The following is a 14,339-nucleotide window of genomic DNA, read 5'->3' as shown; positions in this document are numbered from 1 at the left end:
ATGGAGGTTCGTGACATTGTACAGGAGACAGGGATCAAGACCATCCCCATGGAAAAGAAATGCAGAAAAGCAAAATGGCTGTCTGGGGAGGCCTTACAAATAGCTGTGAAAGGAAGAGAAGCAAAAAGCAAAGGAGAAAAGGAAAGATATAAGCATCTGAATGCAGAGTTCCAAAGAATAGCAAGAAGAGATAAGAAAACCTTCTTCAGTGATCAATGCAAAGAAATAGAGGAAAACAACAGAATGGGAAAGACTAGAGATCTCTTCAAGAAAATTAGAGATACCAAGGGAACATTTCATGCAAAGCTGGGCTCGATAAAGGACAGAAATGGTATGGACCTAACAGAAGCAGAAGATATTAAGAAGAGGTGGCAAGAATATACAGAAGAACTGTACAAAAAAGATCTTCACAACAAGATAATCACGATGGTATGATCACTCATCTAGAGCCAGACATCCTGGAATGTGAAGTCAAGTGGGCCTTAGGAAGCATCACTACGAACAAAGCTAGTGGAGGTGATGGAATTCCAGTTGAGCTATTCCAAATCCTGAAAGATGATGCTGTGAAAGTGCTGCACTCAATATGCCAGCAAATTTGGAAAACTCAGCAGTGGCCACAGGACTGGAAAAGGTCAGTTTTCATTCCAATCCCAAAGAAAGGCAATGCCAAAGAATGCTCAAACTACCGCACAATTGCACTCATCTCACAGGCTAGTAAAGTAATGCTCAAAATTCTCCAAGCCAGGCTTCAGCAATATGTGAACCGTGAACTTCCTGATGTTCAAGCTGGTTTTAGAAAAGGCAGAGGAACCAGAGATCAAATTGCCAACATCCGCTGGATCATCAAAAAAGCAAGAGAGTTCCAGAAAAACATCTATTTCTGCTTTATTGACTATGCCAAAGCCTTTGACTGTGTGGATCACAATAAACTGTGGAAAATTCTGAAAGAGATGGGAATACCAGACCACCTGACCTGCCTGTTGAGAAATGTGTATGCAGGTCAGGAAGCAACAGTTAGAACTGGACATGGAACAACAGACTGGTTCCAAATAGGAACAGGAGTTCGTCAAGGCTGTATATTGTCACCCTGCTTATTTAACTTCTATTCAGAGTACATCATGAGAAACGCTGGACTGGAAGAAACACAGGCTGGAATCAAGATTGCTGGGAGAAATATCAATCACCTCAGATATGCAGATGACACCACCCTTATGGCAGAAAGTGAAGAGGAACTAAAAAGCTTCTTGATGAAGGTGAAAGAGGAGAGTGAAAAAGTTGGCTTAAAACTCAACATTCAGAAAACGAAGATCATGGCATCCGGTCCCATCACTTCATGGGAAATAGATGGGAAAACAGTGGAAACAGTGTCAGACTTTATTTTTCTGGGCTCCAAAATCACTGCAGATGGTGACTGCAGCCATGACATTAAAAGACTCTTACTCCTTGGAAGAAAAGTTATGACCAGCCTAGATAGCATATTCAAAAGCAGAGACATTACTTTGCCAGCAAAGGTCCATCTAGTCAAGGCTATGGTCTTCCCAGTAGTCATGTATGGATGTGTGAGTTGGAATGTGAAGAAAGCTGAGCGCTGAAGAATTGATGCTTTTGAACTGTGGTGTTGGAGAAGGCTCTTGAGAGTCCCTTGGACTGCAAGGAGATCCAACCAGTCCATTCTGAAGGAGATCAGCCCTGGGATTTCTTTGGAAGGAATGATGCTAAAGCTGAAACTCCAGTACTTTGGCCACCTCATGCGAAGAGCTGACTCATTGGAAAAGACTCTGATGCTGGGAGGGATTGGGGGCAGGAGGAGAAGGAGATGACAGAGGATGAGATGGCTGGATGGCATCACTGATCGATGGACGTGAGTCTGAATGAACTCCAGGAGTTGGTGATGGACAGAGAGGCCTGGCGTGCTGCGATTCATGGGGTTACAAAGAGTCGGACACGACTGAGTGACTGAACTGAACTGAAATCTTTCAGGATCTCCCTTTATGACAGAGAGCAGGCTCTGAAGATCCCCAACTTTGATAGGCAACTGTGTTTGGTCAGAATGTAGTTTCATTGTTCTGTGTTTCCTTGTTTTAGTATGTGTCATTCTCTTCTACTTTTGACAGGAAATACTGGCTTTCTGTTTATAGTGAGGAGAAGGTTTTTCTATGAAAATTAGTTTTATTCAAAGGAAAATGAGGAGCTAATCTAAAAACAAGAACTAGAGTATATAATATAGGTGATATGTAGACATGGCAAAACAGTGAATTTCATAGAGGAATGGCAAAATTATGGGAAATATTGGTCAGATATCTGCTAAGGGCTTCCCTGGTGGCTCAGTGGTAAAGAATCCACCTGCCAATGCAGGAGATGTGGGTTTGATTCCTGGGTTGGGAAGATGTCCTGGAAAAGGAAATGGCAACCCACTCTAGCATTCTTGCCTGGGAAATCCCATGGACAGAGGAGCCTGGTGGGCTATAGTCCATGGGGTCACAAAAGAGACAGACAGGACTTGGTGACTAAAGAACAGCAATCTCTGCTATGGTTAATTGTATAGAGATCTACGGTCTCTTCTGTATTTGTTTTGGAATTCAAAATGTTGAGGCCTTCTTGGCAGGGAGCTGTTATATATGATGTGACTGGCTTAGGAGATACTGAGGCAGTGCCGTCATCAAGCACTACAGTATTTCTGCAAGAAAATATATGAATGTACAGTGGGATAAATACAGATAAATACATGACCCCATGTGCTTCAGCTCGGGTCACGAAAAATGGTTTTGAACCAAACTTAAGAAAAACAGTTTTGATTTTCAGAGAGTTCTAGATTTCAGAATCACAGATAAGAGATTATAGATCTGTCTTTGTAAACAAATTACATCATTTTCTAAAATACTGATCAAATTAATCATGTGGAAAACAAATTATACACCAACTTGGTCCAAGTAGCTCTGCTATCTTAAAGTTTATTTTACTGCTGTGTATTACCTCTGTGTACATTCTGATCTGCTGTATTGGGCCAGGTAGATGTGTTTGTGGAAGAAACATTCCAAGTGACTTTATACCTGTGTACATGAAAATGGAAGTAGTTCTTGGTCCTGCGCATCCTTGAGATGTGAGGGTCAGTTTTGAACATAGGACTTGCTCTCTTGGTAATTAAGAACTTGGATATTGGCTAAATGGCAATGCATTCACTGGCGCCAGACAATTTGGGGGAATATTTCATTTGGTTCTGTGTTTTTAAGATAGAAAATCCATCGATTGTTTGCAACTGTTTAGTTGAGTGTAATGTTGTCTTAATTTAGCCATGATCAAAATATTTAAAAAGGGGCATGACCAGACTCCCCAGCCAGCTATTCTATAGTCTGTGAACTTAAGACATTGTAGAGCAGTTAAGCTGGATTAATTACAGCTCAGAGGGTCATGTTATTTATGATTGTTTTTCAGACATTCTGGAAACTGATAAATGAGCAAGTATTTTCTTCAGAACACATTGAGATTTGTCAGATTCTTGATTTATACCCTTTAGAACATGCTTTTATTTATTTATTTATTTATTTTTGTAATTAGCACGAAAATGTATAGTAATTGATCATAAAAATTATACTTAAGAAGTATTTATGGGTTTTGTATGTTATATTGCATCTATTTAAATAATTTGATAAAACAAGACACTGTAGACATGAAGTTTTGCTTTTACATTGTATATTTCCTCAAGAAGCTTAATTAAATTTCACTTCACTGTTCTGTAGGGAAGAGGTATACTTAGATGTAGAATCTGAGCCCAGGGCCATTTGGCTCATACATATTTATATTTGAATTTTATATTGTTGTCCAGGATTTTCCATGAAGAATACAGTTGTTTTTTTTTTTTTTTTTAACTTCTGGTACATTAGTGCAACAGTTATTAATGTTTTTTCATTTCTCAACTCATTCCCATGGGCTTACCTGGATTTAAGTCATGACATAAATAAGACGGGTGGTAGGATTAGGCCGCTTCTGATGGAGCAGAGGCAGCACTAACCCTTTTGCACCTGCTCAAGAAACCTTACTGGGATGTCAGTGAGGATGAAATTTGCTGTGGCTGTAACTTATTAAAGTAATTTACAGGTGTTAAGAATCTACTGTTAGGATAATACACTGTGATTAGTATTAATAACCTTGTACCTCACATTGAACATGGTAAAATCACCATTAATAATAACAAAACATCAAATATAACAGTGACAATATTTATTGAGCAATTGCTAAGTGCCAGGCATGTGTTAAGTGCTTCTCATGTCTGAACTCATTTAATCCTTATAACCACACTATGAAGAAAGCACTGTAATTATCTGTTTCTTTATGGACGAGGATACTTTGTAAATGTTTTTGGAGATCAAGTAAGTTAGCCAGAGTCACAAAAAATGAGGCATTCTGACTTGACAATGTTTTATTATCTTCAACTTTATCTTCCTCATATAGGGCTCCCCTAATAGCTCAGTTGGTAAAGAATCCACCTGAAATGCAGGAAACCCCAGTTTGATCCCTGGGTCTCCTTCCCTGGAGAACAGAAGGGCTACCCACTTCAGTATTCTGGCCTGGAGAATTCCATGGACTGTATAGTCCATGGGGTCACAAACAGTCAGACACGACTGAGCAACTTTCATTCTTTTTATATTCCTCACAAATACAGTAACATCTCAACTCTCTGCGACTCAACTTTGAGCAACTTTGACTGCCTGGAACAAACCTGAGAACATGGGAAGCAAGCGAAAACATTTCTGTAGTAAACATAGAAACAAAACTCTCTCTGTATGAGATTATACATATTCAGCAGGCAATGAACGGCTAGACTGTGTCCTATCCAGGGTCCTTTCGGAAAAGGTCTGGAGCCTGACTACTTCAGTGGAATCTGAGGCTTCGAGTATGATCACTAATGCTTCTGTGCTATAAAGTGAAATGAGTTTTAGTTTAGTGTTAAGAATTGAAGACCAAAACCCCAGTTGATTCTTACAAAAATCTTTCATGGTTGGAAAAATAGTACTTGAAAGGGCACATATTTCTTTATCTGAAATGATTCATTCTTTACAAATGTTCTAGCTAACAGAGGGTTTGGATGTAGAAGAGAAAACGCTTGCATTGCTAATCTTGTTATGTGAAGACAGCGAAATGCCATCTGGATTTTTTTCTTGTGGTTTGGTTAAGACAGTAAAGCTCAACTGTAAAATAAATTCCTTCTATTTATTTGCCCTGTTTTCATTTTTTATCTAGATCGTTCCTTTGATGCCCTCAAAAAATCCAAGCACCCCCCAACATTTCTTGCTGCTGGCCAGCTCTCTGACATGCTGAACGGTGGTGATGACGTCTACGCTAACTGCGTGGTGATAGATCAGGTGAGGTATGAGTGCTGTCGCTAGGGGGATCTGTCCTCTTTTAAAAATGTGCGCATCTCAGAATTCCATTGTGCATTGTTGTATCCTCAGAAAATTCCAGCCTAAGAGCAGCCAGGTGATGTTGCTGTGGAATCTCATCATACGATCTCTTGACGTAGGTCCTTCCTTGGGAACCCAGCACACCTTACCCTCCACCGAGAAGCACCATGGGCGGGGTCTTAGGACACCGGCAAGAAGAATGTGGGAACTTATCCATGGGGCCAAAATAGGAAATGACATTTGGGAGGCCAGTTTCTTCTCTGACCTGATTATGTAATATTTGTATTCAAGTCCAGCAGACACTAATGAGCGAGAGCTTGATGCCAGCCCCATGTGAGACTGTCACATAAATTACTTGCTTAATCCTCACAACACACCTATTAGTGTGTGATTAGGATATAGAGCTTTAATATTAAAACAGAATGGTGAGATGTTGCAGGGAGGCTGGAACCCTTTAGAATTCTCTACCCATTCCCTGATAGAGATTTGTGAGTTAAAACTCGTAGAGACAGATGGCTTGGATGTGTATCTACTTTGGGATTTATTCTTTGTTCTTTCCTGTAGCTTGGTGATCCTCACATTTTAATATTTTTAAAATTATAGTTATAGATCTGAAAATTTCTGCATGCCCTAATTTTTGGGAGGTTTAAGGGATTCTCAAGAGTAATTTTGATAGCACATAATTTCTGCCTTATTTCCTGGTTTTAAAACCTGATCTCCACATAAGAGGCATTTTGTATATGCTCATTGAACAGTGATCTATTTTGTTCTTTTTGGGTTGTTGTTGTTAGTATACATATATTGTACCGTATTGTATCTATTACTCATAGATATTTTTTATGATGTAAACTTTTTTTTTTCTGTCTAGTGGATGCTAATTTCTGCCCATTGGTTGAATGTCTCTTTCCTTTGGTTATGAGAAATTGTTACATTAAGTGCATAGTATAAATGGGATAGATTGGAGTGATATTCAAAATGACAGAAAAACCAAAAAATCAGAATGGACATCAGCTCTCAATAACGAGTGTATTTCTTTTGGTGTAAAGCAGCCGAATGTCAGCCCTAGTTATAGAAGTCTAGAATGAAACACAGAGTTTAGGACAGAGTAGGAGTTCTGGGGACATTCTTTTAAGATGCAAGGTGATTGGACTTACTGTGCTCTAGCAACATTCCGATTTTAATCTTTTTATTCTGTTGCCACATTTTCTCAGTGTTTAAATACATTTGTCATTATTTTTTCATTCTGTTCCCCAGTGAATATTGCAGTTCTTCCATTTACCTCCAGAAGCTAAAATTGTACTTGACTCAACATTTGTGGGGGCAAACTGTGTCTTTGTATGTTGTGAGATACATTAAAAATGGAAAACTTTCGAAGCCAAATTGAGGATAGGATATAACTTCTGTTTGAAAGTACTTTGAGAGAAGTTTTGCTTTAATAATGTGAAACGTACGTCCAGAGAGAACTCAAACAGCCTGATTGGTAAGCTGAAATGAAGTAGAAGATTGCTGAATTTGTGCAGTGAAACAAAAATCAAAATCTGGCTACAAGTCACAGAGTTTCTTATATCGGTGTGGTATAGTTTGTAGTATAATTACATCATTTGTTTTACTGTTCCTATGTCCATTTGAATAGCAAGGACAACATAAGGAGTCCAGGTTCTGCATACTGAAAATAGTTTCTAGCAATATCTGGAAAGAATCTAATTTTCTTCATCTCCCTCAATCTGGCACGGAAACCTGAAAAGGCGGCTAGCTTATTTACGTACTGTTTCCTATGAATTTTCAAGGTTATCAAGCTACCTGATGAGGAAGCTCATGTGATATAAACTACTTTGAAAATTATCATATAAACTACTTTGAAAAAAATTTATTTGGACATTATTTCAAGCCTGTATAATTCAGTACAAAGAATTCTTGTATACTCTTAATAAAAAAAATCTCCAAATTTTACCATATTTTACTTCATTATTCTGAGTATGTATTTGTATATGTGTACTTGTAAATGCTTAAGATATGTATACAAATATTAACTTGTTTGAGAGTAAATTGAAAATATGATGCCCTTTTACTCCTCAGTCTTTCATAGTATATTTTCCTAAAAGCATGGATATTCTCTTACTTAAGCCATATAGTTACCAAAATCAGGAAATCATCATCGACACACTATTAGCCATTTACAGACATTATTCAATTTTAGCCAATTGTTCCAGTAATGTTCTTTGTAGCAAAAGAAAATTAAATAGCATGTCTTGCATTTAGTTGTGTCTCTTTTAGTCTTCTTTAATCTGGGACAGTTCCTTAGTGTTTGTCTTTTACAATAATTTTGAAGAATATATTCCAGGTTGTTTTTGGAGCTGCTCTCTTTGTTTTTACTGTTTTCTCGCTCAGAAGTGATGCCTTTTGATGACCACCACTTCAGATCACCAGTACTTCCTTCAGTTCAGTTCAGTTCAGTTCAGTTACTCAGTCGTGTCCGACTCTTTGCGACCCCATGAATCGCAGCACACCAGGACTCTCTGTCCATCACCAACTCCCGGAGTTCATGATGTACTCTGCATATAAGTTAAATAAGCAGGGTGACAATATACAGCCTTGACGAACTCCTTTTCGTATTTGGAACCAGTCTGTTGTTCCATGTCCAGTTCTAACTGTTGCTTCCTGACCTGCATACAGGTTTCTCAAGAGGCAGGTCAGGTGGTCTGGTATTCCCATCTCTTTCAGAATTTTCCACAGTTTATTGTGATCCACACAGTCGAAGGCTTTGGCATAGTCAATAAAGCAGAAATAGATGTTTTTCTGGAACTCGCTTGCTTTTTTGATGATCCAGCGGATGTTGGCAATTTGATCTCTGGTTCCTCTGCCTTTTCTAAAACCAGCTTGAACATCTGGAAATTCACGGTTCACGTATTGCTGAAGCCTGGCTTGGAGAATTTTGAGCACTTGCTTAGGGCAAGTGTTTTGATCCACTGGGACTTAAAAAAAAAAAAAGATTATTTATTTGTCTGCCTTGGGTCTTAGTTGGGTCATGTGAGAGCTCCCATTGTGGCGCACAGTCTCTGGTTGTGACGTGGGTCCTGTAGTTGCAGGGCGTGGGCTTAGCAGCGTGTGGGACCTTAGCTTCCTGATCGGGGATCGAACCTGTGTTCCCCTGTATCGGAGTCATAACTGCTGAATCACCAGGGAGATCCCCAACTGGGACTGTTTTTTTCACACCATCCAGTGGAGGTGGTACTTTTTCTTCCTGATGCAGATTTTAGATCAGTCTTTGGCTCTCTGCTGACTCCCTCCCATGCAGATTTTTCCAGACTGCCCTTACCCTACCGCAAAGTCTCATGGCAAGAGTATGACAGGTTGCTGGCTGAGATTTCATGTTTAGTATTTCAGTTCAGTTCAGTCGCTCAGTCATGTCTGACTCTTTGCACCCCATGAACCACAGTATGCCAGGTCTCCCTGTCCATCACCAACTCCCAGAGTCCACCCAAAACCATGTCCATTGTGTCAATGATGCCATCCAAGCATCTCATCCTCTGTTGTCCCCTTCTCCTCCTGTCCTCAATGTTTCCCAGCATCAGGGTCTTTTCAAATGAGTCAGCTCTCTGCATCAGGTGGCCAAAGTATTGGAGTTTTAGCTTCAGCATCAGTCCCTCGAATGAACACCCAGGACTGATCTCCTTTAGAATGGACTGGTTGGATCTCCTTGCAGTCCAAGGGACTCTCAAGAGTCTTCTCCCAACACCACAGTTCAAAAGCATCAATTCTTCGGCACTCAGCTTTCTTTATAGTCCAACTCTCACATCCATACATGACCACTGGAAAAACCATAGCCTTGACTAGATGGACCTTTGTTGGCAAAGTAATGTCTCTGCTTTTGAATATGCTATCTAGGTTGGTCATAACTTTTCTTCCAAGGAGCAAACATCTTTTTAATTTCATGGCTGCAATTACCATCCTCAGTGATTTTGGAGCCCAGAAAAATAAAGTCAGCCATTGTTTCCACTGTTTCCCTATCTATTTCCCATGAAGTGATGGGACCAGATGCCATGATCTTTCTTTTCTGAATGTTGAGCTTTAAGCCAACTTTTTCACTCTCTTCTTTCACTTTCATCAAGAGACTCTTTAGCTCCTCTTCACTTTCTGCCATAAGGGTGGTGTCATCTGCATATCTGAGGTTATTGATATTTCTCCTGGCAATCTTGATTCCAGCTTGTGCTTCCTCCAGCCCAGCGTTTCTCATGATGTACTCTGCATATAAGTTAAATAAGCAGGATGACAATATTCAGCCTTGACGTACTGCTTTTCCTATTTGGAACCAGTCTGCTGTTCCATGTCCAGTTCTAACTGTTGCTTCCTGACCTGTATACAGGTTTTTCAAGAGGCAGGTCAGGTGGTCTGGTATTCCCATCTCTTGAAGAATTTTCCACAGTTTATTGTGATCCACACAGTCAAAAGCTTTGGCATAGTCAATAAAGCAAAAATTGATGTTTTTCTGGTACTCTCTTGTTTAGAATTTACAGGTAATTTAAAGTTTGGGGTATTTTTTGTCTTCTAGTTATGCTAAACCCATACATCTTATGTAGCTTTATTTGATCTTTTTGTTTGGGAGACTCAGATTTATGTGACTGCCAATAACTTGGTTTCCCAGGTTCCTATAAACTATTTTGTAAGCTGAAATGCCCACTCTTTAGTTTTTGTCTCAAGTATTTAAAACATTTCTCCTCATTTTGAGTCAGTGGTTCATAAAATGTTAAAATCATAGTCAGTTTCTGGTTTTGTAATACAGTTTATAAAACACTTGGTCGTCTTCCTTTTGTGAATTATGGGAGAGCAGGAAGTAAACAAAAATATATCATGTAAGAATTCCTTTGCTTACATAAAGAAAAACAAGAACAAAAGAAAACAGAAAAGATAAATAAGTTGGAGGGTCTTTAAATTGTGAAAACTGTATTCTTTGCTCAGCCAATCTTTCCTGCTTTTTCTCAGCAAATATTTTTCTTTCAACTACCAGGTTGGTGATTTGGACATTAACTATATTAATATAGAGGAAATCCCTGCAAATGCCTGTCTTGAATCTGTGGATTCTTCTCTGGGGCCTGAGAGCAGCAAACCCGTCCTTCCTACTGAAATCAGTGCTGGCGCATACCCACCAAAGAAGAACCCGGAAGTGACGCCACACACGGAAGCCCAAGCGTCTTTCATACCGTCTAGTTCATACGCTTCCAATTTGAATCTTTCTTTTGGTCTTCATGGATTTGAAAAGGAGCAAAGTCGTCTAAAGAAAAGAAGGTAAAGTACTACATTCTAGAGAGAAGGTGTAGAAAATCAAAGAACTTTGTAGCTGGACTTGGAAAATTCTATTTTCTTATTGTTATTGCCCCCACCATTTTTATTTCTACATCAAAATTTGCCTCCATTTAGGTTCTTATATTTCATGACTTGAAAGTAAGATACATAAGAAAGCTGACAAAAATATAATAAAAGAAAACCACAATGAGATACCATTTAATACTTACTAGATATGCAAAAATTTTATAAAGTGTAATAATACCATATTTTGGTGAAAATGCATATGATAGAAACTCCTATATACAGTTGATATGAGTGAAAGTTGTATAATAACTTTGGAAAATATTTTGGCATTTTCTTGTAAAGTTGGATGTGCATATATATTATGACCCAGTAGTGTTACTTCTGTGTCCTAAAAGACATGCATAAGACTATTTATTGCAGTAGGAAATAACCCAAATGGTAGGGGATGAAAAGATAAATTACACTATAGTTACATAATGGGATACTGTACGGTAGTAAAAGTGAATTAACTATGACTACGTCTACTTGCGTAATCACGTGCAACTTAGAAACATGAAGTAGAACAAAAAAGGAGCCACAAAATACTTCAGTTAGATCTCACATTTATAAAATGCAAAAACAATCTGTTACTGTAGGGCATGTATAATGTGCTTAAGCAATAAGGAAAAACAAATGAGAATGAAGAGGATAAAAATCCCCAAATTTAAGATACTTGTTACATTGAGTGGGCATTGTAGGGAAAGGATAAAACAACAGTGTGGCCAATGTTTGTTTCAAGTTGAGTGGGTTGATGGGTGTTTATTTTATTTTAAATTTTTTATTGGTGTATAATTGTTTCTGCAATGTTGTTAGTTTCTGCTGTACAACAACGTGAATCAGTTATGTGTACACACATCCCCTCCCTCTTGGACCTCCCTCCACTTCCCCACCATCCTACCCATCTAGGTCATCAAGGAGCAGCAAATTGAGGTGTTTGTTTTATTTTTATCCTCTGTAACTTATAGTTACCTTACATATAATTTCTTGTATATGTAAAAATGTCCTTAGAACAATCGTTTTATTGTGTATGATCGTACATATTTCTATGTGTGTGTGCATGTGTGTGAGACCCTGTGTCTTTGTCTTCACTTCTTATCCATTCATCCTTTAGTCTATTTTCTTTAGGGAATAGGCCCATTTTTACTGATTTCATTTTATCCTAGGGCTTCCCGGGTGGCTCAGATGGTAAAGAATCTGCCTGCAATGTGGGAGACCTGGGTTCGAGCCCTGGGTTGGGAAGATCCCCTGGAGAGGAGCCTGGTTGGCTACAATCCATAGGGTTGCAGAGTTGGACACAACTGAGTGACTAAGCACGCATTACTTTCCTTAGGTAGTGAGAACAAAGAGGATTCTTCATGAGAGTGACAAATGAGAATGAAGAAGAGAAAAATGCCCAAATTTAAGATAATTGTTACATTGAGTGGGCATTGTAGGGAACGAATAAAACAATGGTGTGGGCAATGTTTGTTTCAAGTTGAGCCTTGGACCTCTGATTATATGTCCAGTTTTACACATAAGATTATGAATCAAAATAACAATAAAATGAACACACATATGAGTATATATAAATACGTACCTGAATGAATATTTGACAGAAACTTAATCAGAAAGGAGTGAAAGGAAGGGTAAGCAGCAGTCACTGGGTGCTGATCCCTGGGTTGCGCTGATAAACAGCAGCTGGAGGTTAGAAACCTTTAAGAGGTAACGGTACCAAGAGTGATGTCTAGTGGATAGATAATAAAAGATCTTCTCTAGATTTTTATTGTGTGAATTATAGTTTTAAAGATGCTTGTGTGGTCATGGCTGCAAATTAAACTGATGGGACATTTTGGGCTCTGCTTTGATATAAGAGACAAGGAAAATAACCAAATTTGAAGTCTGTTTCTGGTTCTCTCTATTTCAAAATCAAGATGATTTATTGTGTTGTTATTAAAATTTTAGCTCCAGAAGTATAACAGTCAAAGAAAAACTACATTTAAAGAGTACATTATATATTAACATGCCTATGGAAGTTCTCAGCCTCAAAGCTTGAGTGGTTTAAAATGTAGATGGAATGGAAGGAGCTGGAAAGGTGCAAGGTCAAATTCTTGCCTTTTAATTTTATGGTTATCAAAGTTAAACGAGGAAAGAAAAGCAGTAGGTTAGCAGCATCACCACCTGCTTCTGACGTGGAGTCGTCATAGGAATCATTTTTTTAAATCTCTAAAATTGATAATTGAACAGGACATGTTTGGAACCTCACTTGACTCATGCCTGACCCATTTCTTGTCACCAGCTCTGGAATGAGATCTTCACACCTCTCCTCGTCTTAGTGTGCTTCCGCCCTCCTGACTTGTCCAGGGGCAAAGGAAAGAAAGCCATGCTGCATTTTTCACATGTAAATTGCCCAGAGCCTGCCCCCTCTCCACTAAACAGCTCAGTGGCCCTGTTTTGTCTGTGTTTTTTTTTTTTTTTTGGAAAGGTAACTATTTGGGCCTTGTAATATTCAAACCCAGATCTCCTGCACTGCAGGCAGATTCTTTACCAGCTGAGCCACCAGGGAAGGCCAATAATTATATTTACAAAACAGAAATAATGAAGATAGTACTAATTTGAAATGACTTTTGCTAGGTTGAAATGTTCATTCGGGGAACCATAAAATCTTGTTTAAGAAGATCTATTCAGGATGAGGGGAGAGGACAAAATGATAGAAATCACTTAAGTATGAATTTTGTTAGGTAGTGAATGAGAGCCCCTTGTAGCTGACACCAATAGAGAGTCTGAAATCAGGGAGGTAGAGAGCCGTGGCTGTCTTAGTTGATGACTTAGCTGTTTGCTTTTTGCTGCAGTTCCAGCCTTGATGCCCTGGATGCTGACAGTGAAGGAGAGGGCCATTCGGAGCAGTCACACAATTGCTACACTCCTGCGTGTCAGAGTTCCTCGAGAACTGGCACTGCTAGCGGGGATGAATTGGACTCTTTTGAGACCAACACTGAACCAGATTTTAATATCTCCAGGACGGAATCATTTTCTTTATCAAGTAGCCTGCAGCTGAAGGTATTCTTATTAGTATTCATTTGATTTGATTAAAAGCCTGGAAAGTATGTTGTCTAAATCTTCTCATCTCTGAAAGGCAAATTATGTTTATGGTAACATGTGTGAATGTTTTTTTAATTGAAGACCTATGAACTTCATGAGTCTGTCTTTTCACTCTCTCACATTCTAATGTGTATAGTCCTTACCTACAGTGGCTGATTTGTTTTCATGACTCCCCATCTTTCATGTTTTTGGAGAATGTTACCATTTTATAGTGTTTTCTGCCATCATCCCTTAAGCAATGGGAGAAAGGCTGGTAGTATGTTTCAATGATCAAGCTTGTTTTGCACACATAAAATTTTACTTGGTGCTGGTGATGAGGTAAATAATATTGCCAAGGCACAGGTAACATTTGTTGAGCTGCATGAACTCATCTGGAATACCATAGACTCTGTTAGTTTTTCCACAGGAGACAGCTTTTGTGTCTTTTTTCACATTGGAGTTTCATTTCATTGTGGTTTCTTGAAATGACTAAACTTTTCCAGTCTTACAGGGAAGCCCTTTTCTGTTTGGACCTAT

General features: G+C 38.8%; 1 protein-coding gene across 7 annotated transcripts in view; it reads left to right on the top strand.

The window, feature by feature from the left end:
- The window catches only part of ARHGEF28 (Rho guanine nucleotide exchange factor 28), a 346,823-nt gene that overhangs the window by 230,142 nt on the left and 102,342 nt on the right, over positions 1 to 14,339 (top strand). For all 7 annotated transcript variants that reach the window (XM_055554799.1, XM_055554792.1, XM_055554797.1 and 4 more), the window contains exons 10-12: positions 5,239 to 5,360; positions 10,405 to 10,682; positions 13,574 to 13,781. In XM_055554799.1, the coding sequence (XP_055410774.1) occupies positions 5,239 to 5,360; positions 10,405 to 10,682; positions 13,574 to 13,781 (608 nt within the window). The remainder of the gene's footprint in view (positions 1 to 5,238; positions 5,361 to 10,404; positions 10,683 to 13,573; positions 13,782 to 14,339) is intronic.

Source organism: Bubalus kerabau, chromosome 18 (genome assembly GCF_029407905.1).
Source record: "Bubalus kerabau isolate K-KA32 ecotype Philippines breed swamp buffalo chromosome 18, PCC_UOA_SB_1v2, whole genome shotgun sequence".
Classification (NCBI taxonomy): Eukaryota; Metazoa; Chordata; class Mammalia; order Artiodactyla; family Bovidae; genus Bubalus; species Bubalus kerabau.
This window is presented reverse-complemented; position numbering and strand designations above follow the sequence as displayed.